Raw genomic sequence first — 14394 nt, 5'->3', positions numbered from 1 at the left:
CACGGCCCTCAAGGATTGAATTTTACAATGCTTTCAATTTTTGAATACAAACAACTTACGAGGCTTGCTAACACGTGACTATGTGAGTGGTTGAGTGCGAAGTTATGCTATTGTTTACGGTCGAGAATCGCACCTGCTTCTTTATTACAAATATCTTCTCTTCTTCCGCTTTCGTCTTCACATGCAAGGAAAAGAGACAATGTGATTATGCTTTTTCTTTTTTTAATCCATTTTTCCCTTGGCCAAGTGAAAGTGGGAATAGCCCCCTTTTTAACGATACTTTCTTTTAAAAGAAAAGCTTAAACAAAACGTATAATACGAAGGTTATTTTCCTACAATGTAGTCAGGATGAACCGCTCTCTCTCTCCCCTTCACACTTCCACTTCCGGACACTAGAATGAGTATGTCTCTTTCTCATTTTGCACGTGTGAAGGAGCGTGCAAGTTTGTCTCCTTCTCTTTCACAGTCTTGGCACGATAGGCTGCAGCAGCTACAATTAGCAAGGGCTTGCTTCACTTCTTTTGCTCGCAGGCACAAAGACTGGCCCAGAAAATGGCAGCACTCTCTCTCTCTTCAAGCGAACGCGTGCAGGTTGGCGATGCTTCGATGCAGTGCTGCATGGCGGCAATTCAAATATACGTTGCTTGTCAATTTTCCCAGCAAGCTAAGGTTTCAAGCTTTAAAATTTGCTTTAAAAATTAAAGTGGGCCAAGCCCTTAGTCCCACACATGCTTGAGTGCGGCGCCTTGATGCTAGCTTTGCCTGCAAAAAAAATGCTTGTGTGCCAAAACCAAGTGAGGGTACGAAGTGAAGGCATCACTCTTCAATATGTGCATGCTGCCACACATATGCTCATGCATCAAAACATAGTGGAAGGGCGAAAAAAAATGCAATAGAGAGTGAAAATGATGTGAGAGAATGAGGGGGAAAAAAGAACTTTCCAGTTTTCTAACCTCGATCGAGGTTCGGTGGCATGCCTTTTAGGGTTTGCAAGATCAATTCCCCAGATGTGCGTGTGGGTTTTTGGGTTAGTGAGACAAATGGCTAAGATATGTGTTTGACTTTTGATTGGAAATAGGTATCTCATTCGAGATACCTGGATAACTTAGATTTTGAGTGAGTACCATGATCAAGGTATGTTTGATGGTCGCTCGCGATTCTACTTCATACCTCGATTGAGATATGTAAATGGCTAGGATCGCATCTTGGAATGGGCATGGATGGACGGGTCAAGTGTAGACGTATCTCGATCGAGGTTTTTCAATGGCTTTGATCGCATCTTGGTATCTCGAAGGAGATATATGACTGGATGAGATTACATCTCCATACCTGGAATGAGATACATCAATGGTCAAGATGATATGTCCTTATCTCGTTCGAGATACGTCGATGGTGGAGACGGCATCACTAAATATACTAAATGTACATCCGAGCAGGCAATTTGAGGGGGATCCACTATGGCATTGACATGGATCCGAATGGCCTACATATCTCGATCAAGATAACGAGGTGGCGGTGACATGGATTGGTGACTTGAAACCCGAACCTGCTTGCATGGCATTAGTTGGTATCTCCATCGAGATATGCGGCTTTAGGCTTGAGAGGCACATGGTGTTTTAATTGATGGCAATATCACGATAGAGATACTCCTCCCGAGTTGCATCAATTTCCCAATTTTAGAGAGAGTGAATGAACGTAAGTACCCTCATCTTGCAATACCCACCCAATTACATTATAAGATTCCATGTCTATGCAAGAGATGCAAGGGAGATATCATGCATTTATGATGAATCACAATAAAGCATGTGTAAGATTTTTCCTTGAGTGTTTCATGAAGACCTTGAAGGATTTTGTTAGGCAAAGATCTTGGCCAAAAGGAAGTATGGTAGAGGGTTGGTTAGTGCAGGAAGTATGGTAGAGGATTGGTTAGTGCAAGAATTATATGTCCACATTTCAGAGCATCTCTCGGGGTGAGTGGATCCCACAATGCCATGATTATGGAGTAATGAAGAAGATGAGTGCATGTGTCCCATGTACCACAAGGAAAAGGAAGAGTAAGGAGAATAGACACATCAATGTTGAAGAAGGTGAATACATTTTGTATTCTTAATAGTGAAGTTATGAGAAGAGGTGGGTGGCAAGGTACGAAGAAGTAAGGAGAAACCAATATGAGGAGAGAAGAAAATTTAGGATACGTTCGAGAGGCTTGCCATTTCCTCTGGAGCTTGCATCACTTCTAAAAGATTGTACTATTGATTGGCTTTATGAAGAAATGGAAAAGGCCAAAGAACATGGAGAGATGGTGAGAGAAGAAGAGTGGGAGTATGCAAGAGGATGCGAGCCTCATGCAAGTGTGTCTCTACTTTCTCTTTTTTTATTCAAATAGAACCTCATGATATGGTTATCCATCATTTGGTGTTGGTGGTAGTATAAGGTGTACAATGCCATGTGGTCTGAAGGAAGGCATTTCCGCAGTCAATGTGAGGATGGAAAGAGAAATACCCAAGATTGTGGGGTTATGGGCAAACTTTGAGCAAGAAAGTGGAGCAATGCTTGATTATTGTGACATGATTCAAAACATCCTAAAGCCTAAATTTAGTACATTCCAAATTTTTATATTGGATGTGAAGTGGTTTAAAGATGTATGTCGAGTTACTCAAGGAACCGTGAAAAGGCATCCAAATGGATTTAGGACGATTGATTCCACAAGATTTTGGCAAACAGAGAGGGACACGTTTGTGCTACTTCACCATTATGAACAAGTAAATTCTAACCATAAGCTTTTATTATATCAAACTTATGCATGTTTAATTTTGGCAAATTGAGAGGGCCACATTTATGCTACCTCACCATTATGAACAAGTAAATTCTAACTATAAGATTTTATTATATCATATTTATGCATGTTTAATTTACACTCGATGTGTTTCTTCTTACAAGGTTGTGTTTCACGCGGGTATACATGACAAGAAATGCTGGTATATCATACAAGTCACTCCTCTTACAAAGAGTATTTTTCAAGATAGGAATATTGAAGAGCTCATGGACAAAGTGGCAGTACAAAATGAACATGTGGGGATCAAGTAGAAGATAAAGAACCAAAGATACCACCAAATAATCAAAATGAAGGTGATTTTATTCAACATAATGAGGAAGGAATTGAATGAGAGCATGATGATGATGATGATGATGACGATGTTGAGTCCATTACTAGTGGGATAGATCTTTTTGTTGATCTTATAATGGGACATATGGATCTTGAGATAGACCAATTAGCATGTATGCATTTGATGGAAGATGTAACAGACGTTGGGCCAAGCTCACCCTAATTCATTAAACAATTGCTGTTTTCTAGTATTGATTTAGTCTATATTTGATTGTGTAACAATAGATTTGGTGCTTCTTCTTTTGTGATATTGGGATATTTTTAGCTCTTGAGAATGCTCTAAGGAATGTCTGGATTTTTTCATAGTATGTGACTAAGAGTAGAGATATATATCTTTTGATTATTTTGACGTTATGCATTTTTTTGCATAATGTAAACTCATATGAAGCATTGTAATTGGATTTCATGGTATGATGCATAATAATGATTCAGTGGGATCATCTTGAATATTATCATACGATGGACTATGGTCTCTAGTAGGCCCCATGCTTGCGTGGAAGCTCATGGAATGAGATATGTTACCATTGCGACGATGAGTGACTAGGGCAATTTTATTGTGAGACTCGCTAGTAGTATGAGGCATTTAGGGATATTTGAACCCTTGTCACACATGTTAGGATCCATAATGAATTAGAGAGAGAGAGAGAGAGAGAGAGAGCAAAGAGCTCAACACATATGATGACATTTATGGGACAGTATAACTTTAGAGCTTTCGATTGGAATCCTTCTTCATGTTCTCTTCAACATAGGTTCAAGGCAGAGAAATAGAACACTATGTGCTTGATTTTGAAGCCCGTAACTCCTTGATTATCTAAAATAATCAAGAACTAATCAAGTTTTTAAAAAGATGCATATTGCGATGCACACAGAGTCGTGTTGGCTACTATATTTGATTATTTGAGAAAATAACACCGCAGCCGAATTTAAAACATCTAAAAAACCCTTGGAGAGGGGTGTAATTAGATTGAAATGCTTCCAGTAGCTCACTCTTGCATTTTCCCCAAAAGATGCTAGTTCCTTTTAATCATCTGTTTGCTGGCGATGGAGATGGTGTTTTCTCCACATTGAGAAGCATAGTGACTACGCCTAGGAGTTGGTGGGAAAATGCCTAAAGTTGTATAGAAGGAGCATTGATGAGGCGTGGAAGGTAAAATCATTCCTCCATTGGCTGGGGGTGTAGAGATAACAAACCCGCAAGCTCCATAGCTAGGGTTTTTATCACAAATAGATCATGTCTTTGATACCATGTTAGAATCCATGATGAATGTGTGTTTATGTGTGTGTGTGTGTGTGTGTATGTGTGTGTGTGTGTGTGTGTGTGTGTGTGTGTGAGTGAGAGAGAGAGAGAGAGAGAGAGAGAGAGAGAGAGAGAGAGAGAGCGAGCTCAACACAATTGCAATATAGAGAGTGGAGAGACAAATCTCATTTATTGATTCGATGGGTAGGCAACCTATTTATATGCTTTTAGCAAAAGTGATTAAAAAGGTGATGAAGGGATAATCCCATCTACCTAATCCAAAAGTGCATGGAAAGGGCACCCATTGCCTAGAATGGAATGCATCCCAAACAGACTATTTCATATGCTATGATTGTCCCTTAGACCATAGAACCATATGCCCATATCCCCAATGGGATAATGGACTCCTCTTATAGGAGAACATGAGCTCTTATGGGAGACGGGACTCCTCTTATAGGAGAACATGAGCTCTTATGGGAGAATGGACTCCTCTTATAGGAGAATGGATTGTCTTATGTATAAAACCATGTAATAATGGAAGGATGAGCATTATGCCTTCTTGTTAGTGTATAGAATGTAAATCATTATCGCTAATATGGTTTGCTAGAGTGGTCGATTTATATCATGATGGTGTTATATGATGACCCTGGGGCTTTATGACCTAAGAAGATGTAAGTGTAGCACATGAGTTCATGAGGAGGGGTATGTTAATTTAAAATAGTTACAGAATTACATTTAGAGGAAGGGGTTTCTAAACCAATTTTGAAAAAAAAAACGTAAGTTGGGGTCGTTTTATTTACAAAAGTATACAAGTGTAAGGGGTTTTTTTAATACTCATTGAACGCATGTGATACATAGGATTTCTTCATAGTGCACCCGAGTATGATTATGTGTTATTTCTATATTTATGTGGACATTGTGCATGGTCTTGTATATGAAGAGGCTTTAAGGATGTTGGAAACTTTTCTTATGTATATTTATTTTATGAAATTTCTTTCACCGATGTGAGTTGAATTGCTTTTACATAACAAAAACATTATGAGCAAATTATGGATACAATATGTATGTGGATCAATGAGGTGTTCCTAATTTTAGAAAAAGTGTTTTGAAATTTTAACCTTCACACTCTATATGATTTTTTTTCGTGGCTTGTAGACTTTTTCTAGGAGGTAATTAGTGAGCATGCCCATAACCATTAAGAGAAATTTGGCTATGACTTATTTGAGAGTGCCAAAATCATAGAATTTGATTGAAACATAGCCATAAAATTTAGTAGGGATAATAAAGGTGCAATAAATGCAATTAGCGAAGTTGAAGTGGTCAGAGGTCCTTGGGAACACGGCCTTAGAGCTCAGAAATTCTACCATAATAAATGAGAAGCATGACAAGTTTAGAGTTTCATCTTGAATTTTTCTCACAAATACTTTAATAGGGTTGTTTTAGGTATGCTTGCACGACTTTTAGTGAGTTTTTAGTCAACTAACTTGTGTTCCTCACATCTCCAACCTCCAAAATTCAAACTCTATCCTAACCTCCTTGAGCCGCCTCATCCTCTTCTCAAACGTCCAAATTCGTGCCACATGGCAGCTTTGTGAAACTCTTCCTTAAGATAATATAGAGATGGATCATGAGGTAGAGAGAATGAGGTAGAGAGATTTAGACATGCAGGTGTACAAAATAATGTATTGATATTTGGCTCTTCATGATGTAAAGTTCTTCTTCATCCATTAATATTATTTTGGAGCGCAAAAGACCTGACCTAGTCCTCCAAGTTCCATTTGAAGCACGTAGTAGAGCACGCTATTGTGGTAGAAAATGAGCACAATGTCAAAAGTCCTCCCAGGGACCAGCTGAAAGCGTGTTGGGGGGAGGCCGGTGGTGAAGGTGCATGTGAAGGAAGTCCTGTTTGGCCTTCTCTGGCACGAAAACTCTTAAAGTCGTTGATGGGGGTCCCGCGTTCTCGCTTCTATGGTGTGTTTTGAGCGCTGCCCGCGGCCATGCCCATCAACATGCATGCAAAGCTGGGACGAGTTAGATGGTTCCACACATATTAGTGGGGTTGAGCGGCAGATGCTGTTTTTGACCCGTCACCCGAAGCCTTACCCGCGGCGTGTGCTCTCCGTCCGCGTAGACATGGGTTTCTCAAACCCGCACGTTTTAATGCTGCCTGCCTTCAGTACAGTGTTCCTCACGTGCACAAATGTACTTTTCTCCTTGAGATCAATCGCACACGCTCACGACAGGATGCAGGTTGTTGTATTTAAACGTGCTTTTGGAGAAGCGCCAGTAGCAGGAGCAGCACCATCATATATATCTTCAGCCTTCGGCCAGTACTGTAATATACTCTTCTATCAGTCTTTACCCCCAAACTCAGCAAGCATGTCGACTTCGGACCTGGTTCTCGATACCAGTTCCAGCAATGATATAAATTGGCCTGAGCCAGTGCAGAGAGTGCAGCTGCTTGCAGAGAGCGGCCTTAAAATCGTCCCTTCTCAGTACGTCAGACTGAAATCTGAGAGACCCTCAGTAGCATGTGATGCGATATCAAAGGAGAACCACCAGCATCCACACGCAGCGCATCAGAACGATGTGCCCATCCTTGACTTGTCTGATCTACACAAGGAAGACAGAAGACAGGCTTGCTTGGATGAGCTGCAGCGGGCTTGCCAGGAGTGGGGGTTCTTCCAGGTGGTGAACCATGGTGTTCCGCTTGGTCTTCTGGAAAGCGTTAGAGGCGTCGCGCGCGAGTTCTTCAACCTGCCCATGGCGGAGAAGCAGGTGTACGCCAACAATCCGCTCACGTACGAAGGCTACGGCAGCCGGCTCGGAGTGAACAAGGGAGCCGTCCTAGACTGGGGAGACTACTACTTCTTGAAAGTGCTTCCACAATCTGAGAGGGACATGAGCAAGTGGCCCACAAATCCAGCTGAATGGAGGTAAGTATAGCAACCGATTATGCAATTAATTAACCGATCCAGTTCTTGTACGATACGATTAGGGCTTTAATCAACTCTAAACGTGCTTGCAGGATCACCGTGGAACAGTACTCTAAACATGTATTCAACCTTTCCAAAAGGCTTCTCACTGCCGTATCTACAAGCCTCGGCTTGCACTCGTCTTCGAGGCTTGAGCAAGCGTTTGGCGAGCTGGACATGGCCATGCGTATTAACTACTATCCGGCATGCCCCCAGCCCGATCTCACCCTCGGCTTGTCTTCCCACTCCGACCCGGGAGGTTTAACAGTCCTCCTTCAAGACGATCGAGTCCCAGGACTTCAAGTGAAGGCACAGAATAAGGCTTGGGTGACTGTCCAACCCATACCCGGAGCCCTTGTGGTGAACCTGGGCGACCAAATCCAGGTCAGCTTGATTCACGATCCGCAAATGCATAGCCGCTTCATTTCAATCTAGTATTGATTTATGTGTAGTTTGCTCCAAACTTCTTTGATAGTTGGCTGATCGGTGCGTCCATGTTCTTGCAACGTGCAGATCCTCACAAATGGCCGGTACAAGAGCGTGGAGCATAGGGTGGTGGTGAACAGCACCTGCGACAGGCTGTCGCTGGCGTCCTTCCTCAATCCTTGTAACGAGACCGTGGTGGCACCATTGCCGGAGCTTGTAGGGGGCAAGAAGCTCCCAGCCTACAACGCCATGACATTCAAGCAATACAGGTCCTTCATAAGGAGGAGCGGAACCAACGGAAAGGGTCATCTCGACTCCATTGCATCACCGACGGACTCATCGTCGAGACAGTTGGAATCCTACAACTGAAGAAAGCAGTTGGGAATCCTCACAATACTTGCACAGGTAGTGTGTCCGCTAATAGACCATGATCACAGGTACCTCAAAGTGGATGGTACTACTTTTTCATGAAGCATTGTCCCGCCAAAAATCATCATATTGCTAGGATGATGCACGTCATCGTTGCGTAAGCAAGTCATATGGAAAACGTTTTTCATTAATAGAAGAAAATGTATGTGGTTTGTAATGTATGTGGAAAAAAGCAACCTAGATCCGCTGGCATATTCTCTCCAAAGGTAATAATCATGCTGAAATATACCCTTCCCCTATTTAGAGAAAGCACTTTCAGTGTATAAAGTGCAAAGAGTGAATCATTTTCGTAGCACCACATAAGATGAAGCATTAAACTTAAATTTATGATGTGAAACTCGTTGTATTATACCTTTTATTGCCATATATTTCATTTTTGCAACCTCAATTTGTAATACAAAGTTGAAAAACAAAAAAGTATTAGAAAACTAAAAGAGAGAGACATAAGACGGATACTGTGTGTTTTTTAAAGCAAAGTATCATATTAATTCTAGTAATTTCAGTCTTGTAATCTCAAATCTATTACCCGAACGCTAAAAAATCAAAAAATATAGATGCTATAAACCCTTTTTTTAAAGGGAAAACTAAAAGAGAGGTAAGAGAGAGAGAGAGAGAGAGAGAGAGAGAGAGAGAGAGAGAGAGAGAGAGAGAGAGAGAGAGAGGGGAGAAGAGAAGAGAAGAGAAAAGAGATAAGGACACTCATGATAAACAAGGATGAGGGCTAATCTTACTAACAATAGACCAATATATATTGATCTTTCTTGTAGCATTAATTTTGACAATTCTAATCAAGATTAGTGTCAATCCATTAGAGGACTTATGAGCACATGCTTATGCAAGTTTTTTTCACTAGCCTCTTTTTAAACCTCAATAAATTAAGGTGTATAATTTTTCTTTGTGGTTGTTAACTACTTTAGTGGTTGATATGGTTTATGCCACTCATCTTGCTGTAGTCAAAGTCTATTCCTAGTAGTAATTTACCCATGTGTAATAGAAGCCTATTTCTTGTAATGTCTGGAATCTATGAATTGGACTTAATATAAAATAACTTTATGTACATACTTTCTTAATATTAGAACTAGTGGGCATGGACCTTTTTTAAGTCTAGTTTGGCCTAGTGTTGAAAGCTAGTCATTTGTATATAAGTGATTTTTGGCATTAAGCAATAGACATTTGTTTCCTTGTAATAGCTTGCATTAATAGGATCGAGTGTAGGCTTCTCCCTCTCTCCTCTATCCTATTTTATGAGAGAGCCACCACAAGGCCTATTCTCTTCTTGCCTCCATCTAGGAAATGAAGAGAGCTGCTTCTTCACTCCCATAGCCATGGAATCTCCTCGGTGTGACAAGAAGGGGTTGATATAAAAAATGGACTAATACACCCACACACTAAGTTGCTTTCATGGCTCTGTAGTATGAAGTATCAAATAGGGTAAGCTAATCTCTTATCTTTAATATATTTACTGATTCCACAAGGGGGACTAGCCTACGACTTAGCTCCAAATTGGATTTGTTCATGGCTATTTGGTTTACCCAATATCTTCCGGTATTAAAAACAAGGTCATATCCCAAAAGGTAATCATTTTTGGAGGCTGAATTGTTTTCTTTTCGTTTCATTCTTTTTTTGTTTTAGATTTGAAACTCTATTTACAATATTAGAAGGGAAAACCCTTAAAAAATCATTTTTGAAGGCTTAGATTTGATTACATATAGCTCCGAATTCCCTAGTGTGATTAGGATTGATTATCTCTCCAAAAATATAAGCTTTGAGCTCTAATTGATTGGATTAGGGTGTGGTTGTTATTTCCTTTGATTTTATGCATGCATTGTTAAAATTCGTAGGATAGAGCATCTAAAGCCCTTAAAAATAGACCTAAAAATAATCAAGAAATGGTACACCTAGCATGAGCTGGAATGATTATCACTCTAAAAAATAAGGTTTGGGCTATTATCGAGTGGATGGGTAGCATATAGCATGTAAAACCCATAAAAATTAACCTTGAAATAATTAATCACTTTCATAATCATCCATTATTAGGACTAGGAGCCTTAAAACACACTACACATGACTTGAATCTACTCAATTAAGATTTGAGATAAGTACAAGATATGACGTGAGTCTACTCAATTGATATGCCAGACAAATATAACATGTGATGTGAGCCTAAGAGGCTTAGGGGGTTCACCTAAAAATATGTAAGTGTTGCACCTGAGTTCATCAGGAGGGGTATATTTATTCAAAAAAGTTATAGAATTACATTTATAGGAGGGTTTTTTAAAACCAATTTTGAAAAAAATCGTAAGTTTATGGGGAAAAAGGGGTCATTTTATTCATAAAAGTATGTTAGTGTAAGGGGTTTTTAAATACCCCTTGAACACATGTGATACATAAAACATCTTAGAGGGGAGCTTCTGAGATAAGAGGATAGTTGAATCTAATATTATATCAGCCAATTAAAACTTCCTTTTGAAGGGCACACCTACTCATGTCCTAAAAGGATTTTCTTATCATACAATCTATACTAGCATCAATTTCTAAGAATATCCTTGTCCTTTTTAATTATTCGACTATTCAGGTCAATTATTTAAGCCTAAGAACACCGTGTGAGAACCTAGACTAACTTTAACTAGATCTATTTCTTTGAGAGGTATACTCACAAGAATTTCTCACCAACCATGATATTGGTGCATAGAGTCCTATGAACCACTTGGAATCCATGTCAAAGAGTTTTTATTTCATTTTCACAAAAATTCGTGTCAAACATTCGTGAGTCTATTTCATAAAAATTCAATGAGTCGATTAGCTGGCCATGAGACATGAGCCAATTAGTCATTATGTGAGCCCACAAGATGTAAGTCCACCACCAAATGTGAGCCTACCTACACATGACATGAGTCATTCATAATAAAAGATCTCCCCAAGCACTCTGGGTACACCCTTTATACATGCCAATAAAAAGGAGCTTAATTGAAGCAAACCTCAAATCTCACAGGAATAGAAATTCACATTACTGCTTTAATTTTCCCTTCTTTGAACATGGTAGCTTTGATACCCTGAACATGCAGTGGAATTACATGCTAATAATAATAAAATCTTGGTAAAACATACTAGTTATAGTAGTCTTGGTGACATTGATTATCCTAATCCATCAACAAAATGATTATATATGCATGTTAAATCGAGAATGTATAAAGTCTAATCTTAATAGAGGGGTAGAAGAGGATGGCATCATGTATTTTGACCACAAGCTTAGATGGATGTTGTGTCTAACAAGCATACTAAATTTGTTGAAGACATGACCAAAACAACATTTTGGATGTCTTTTTATTACCTAAGGCAAACCCTAAAGCAACTCCTAGAAGATCTACATACAAAGTCTTCTAAGGCTAAAAAACCTTCTTTACGAAATAAAGATTTTGAGGATGAAATGTACACAAGGCAACGAGGGATGTTAACCCCATTTTGGGTTAATTCAGCATCTCTTCTCTACAAATGAGAGATTGCCTATAATAAGTGTCAACAGCACTAATGTCGTATTATGAGAGAAGCTAGCCGATAACCAAGCTTATAATACATTTTTTGATTCCAAAGTGTAAACAAGAGAAAGCTGTATAAAAGTGACTTTTTCTCATAATCTAGAGAGAACAATCCTTGTCTTGCATGTCTACTTACTCTCTTACGTTCTAGTCTTGTGTGTGAGAGAGAGTTAATAGTAGAGTGTAGGAATTTTGTGCATGTGCCTCTTATTTATTATGTGAGAGTGAGAAACAATGAGAGAAGTGAGAGTCCTTGTGTGGGTGTGTGCTAAGCTAGTGATAATAAGGTGAGGGATTCAAAGGATAAGAAGCTAGCACCAACTAAAGGAGCTTGGAATCTTTAATAAAAACACCTTTTTGACGGAGTGTACCCTAGGCTTTGATACCGTTGAAATGGAAAATCAAGACCTCAAGAAGCGCGTGCAACAAAGAAATACTAAAACGTGAGAGAAGACCATATTGGGTCCCAATCTCCCCCCAAACATGTACCAAAAGCATCCCCACTTGAGAATTTATAGATTTTATTACTTTAAAAAAAGGTTACATGACTATTTTAGCCTTTTCCTACTTCATAAGCTTTTCTTTTACAAGAATTTGATAATAAAATATTCAAAAAATCTCACTCCCATGATATACACCCCCCATCAATCACTCTGTAAATAGCACTTTATCTCTCATAGCCATTAGAGGAAATTTGGACTCAAATTGGGCCTTTAAGTATTTGTACACATTCTCTCTCTACAAAAATGGGCTCATGGTGAAATTTTTTCAAATAAAGTCAGAATTAAGCGGAGTTTTGACATTTAGAATCTACTCTTCGAGATCTTTTTAATGATATATAGCATGATGGGAAATTTTGCATATTCTAGAATTTCCCAAACTTGTTGATAATGTGGCATATAATCACCAAATTTGGTAGTGTGCCACGTTATCACCAAATTTGGAAAATTCTAGAATATGCAAAATTACACATCGTGCTATATATCATTGGAAAGATCTCGAAGAGTAGATTCCAAATGTCCAAACTCCTCCCAATTCGGAAATTATTTGCAAAAATTTCACCATGAGCCCATTTTTGTAGAGAGAGAATGTGTACATATCCTTAAAGGGCTCAATTTGAGTCTAAATTTTCCCTAATGTTTTGAATTCCACATGAGACTTGTAACTGACAGCAGCATTGGACCCATAATCATGTTGTCTCCTTCATCAACTCTGAGCTTTCATGACCTGCACACATTGTTGCTTTCTCTCTCTTGCTTTTACGTAAATTCATGTGTTTGCGCGGCTTCAAAGTTTCTGATAGCACTCGATGAGCTATGCAATGGGCTACTTTTTCCTCTTCTCTTGATGGAAGCACAAGGTTGGATTTGAAGTGACAAGTTCCTCGATGTACAAGTTTACCTTACATCACTTGCCCATATCCCTCTACATGTTTTCTTGCAAATACTACACCAAACATGATGCCATTTCTGTCATGGCGGCCTTGAACCCCTATTGTTTCTCCACTTCTCTCACCATCTTTGATGAGCATTTTTCTTGGCTCCCTTGAATCTGGTTCTTGCTACATTCGACCTTCACGAGGTTTCCACACAACCATCAAAAACGGCTCTAGTGTACTCCCCATTAAGCTCACAATCTACATGCCTCTCCTCTTTACATGCCAAATCTTGAAGGTTTTTTTCTTTTCATTGGTTTCCTTAGAGAAACCACATGTTCACAATACCATTGAAAGCCTTCAATGGTTTCCACAGAAAAATGGCTCTAGTGTGCTCCCCATTAAGCTCACAATCTACATGCCTCTCCTCTTTACATGCCAAATCTTGAAGGTTGTTTTCTTTTCATTGGTTTCCTTAGAAAAACCACATGTTCACAATATCTTGAAAGCCTTCAATGGTTTCCACACAAATTCACTCATCTTCCATGAGTAGATTACCAAGGTCAACCCCTTTTCATGAGCACAACATGAGCTGCAATCTCATCCCATAACCATTTTCCCCTTGGACAAGCCTTTACACCTCCACACTTTCCCTAAGTGTAAAGAGTCATGATATCCATTCATCCCATGTATCAACCCTTCTCTAACTGAGCATTCTCCTATGCTTAACTGAGCACTCTCTAACTGAGCACTCTCCTATGCTTAACACCAAAACAATTGAGGCAAATTTTATAAGATACCTTCTATGAAAACTCCTCTTGGTAGCTTCATTAATGATGTAGCAAGTCTCCATCCTCGTTGAATTTTTTCTCTACCCTCCGTAGTAGCACTCCATGTTGTAAATCGCTCTTTGCAACTTTCAATGGCAGCTTCATGCTCTCTCAAATGACCCAAACAGTTCACCAAGAACATAATCTCTCTCATAATGCAATCATAATGATAATGAGTGTGATTAAACTTTCTTGATAAAATAAAAGTAATTCTCAATCAAATAAACCAATAAACAAGAAAACCATAGTATTACATAGATATGCACCATGATAAAAACCCATCCTAGCTCTGATACCATGTTGAAAATCCTAATATGGGATTGATCATGGTGTTGTGCAACATAGATTAAACATAAACTATGGTGGGTTACACCAAACCAAGAATTCCACGACCAAGGAGAGAGAGAGAGAGAATACCAC

At 39.3% G+C, this 14394-nt stretch overlaps 1 protein-coding gene across 1 annotated transcript; it reads left to right on the top strand.

Moving 5' to 3' along the window:
• The first annotated feature begins 6611 nt into the window (after nucleotides 1–6611).
• On the top strand, nucleotides 6612–8661 carry LOC147627322 (jasmonate-induced oxygenase 3-like). The gene is made up of 3 exons (XM_086815957.1): nucleotides 6612–7339; nucleotides 7432–7762; nucleotides 7892–8661. Exons 1-3 carry the CDS (start codon nucleotides 6648–6650, stop codon nucleotides 8171–8173), a joined length of 1305 nt encoding a protein of 434 aa, XP_086672083.1. The 5' UTR covers nucleotides 6612–6647; the 3' UTR covers nucleotides 8174–8661.
• The last annotated feature ends 5733 nt before the right edge of the window (nucleotides 8662–14394 follow it).

Source organism: Cibotium barometz, chromosome 21 (assembly GCF_041138505.1).
Source record: "Cibotium barometz isolate CiBa-2024 chromosome 21, ASM4113850v1, whole genome shotgun sequence".
In the NCBI taxonomy this organism is placed as follows: domain Eukaryota; kingdom Viridiplantae; phylum Streptophyta; class Polypodiopsida; order Cyatheales; family Cibotiaceae; genus Cibotium; species Cibotium barometz.
The sequence above is the reverse complement of the archived record's forward strand: the minus strand, read 5'-3'. Positions and strand labels throughout refer to the sequence as shown.

Bases quoted from the DNA above. Each gene is read 5' to 3' on its own strand.
- LOC147627322 (XM_086815957.1), top strand. From the start codon at position 6,648: ATGCAGGTTGTTGTATTTAAACGTGCTTTTGGAGAAGCGCCAGTAGCA. The intron at 7,340-7,431 runs GTAAGTATAGCA...ACGTGCTTGCAG, and splicing joins ACAAATCCAGCTGAATGGAG to GATCACCGTGGAACAGTACT. The intron at 7,763-7,891 runs GTCAGCTTGATT...TGCAACGTGCAG, and splicing joins ACCTGGGCGACCAAATCCAG to ATCCTCACAAATGGCCGGTA.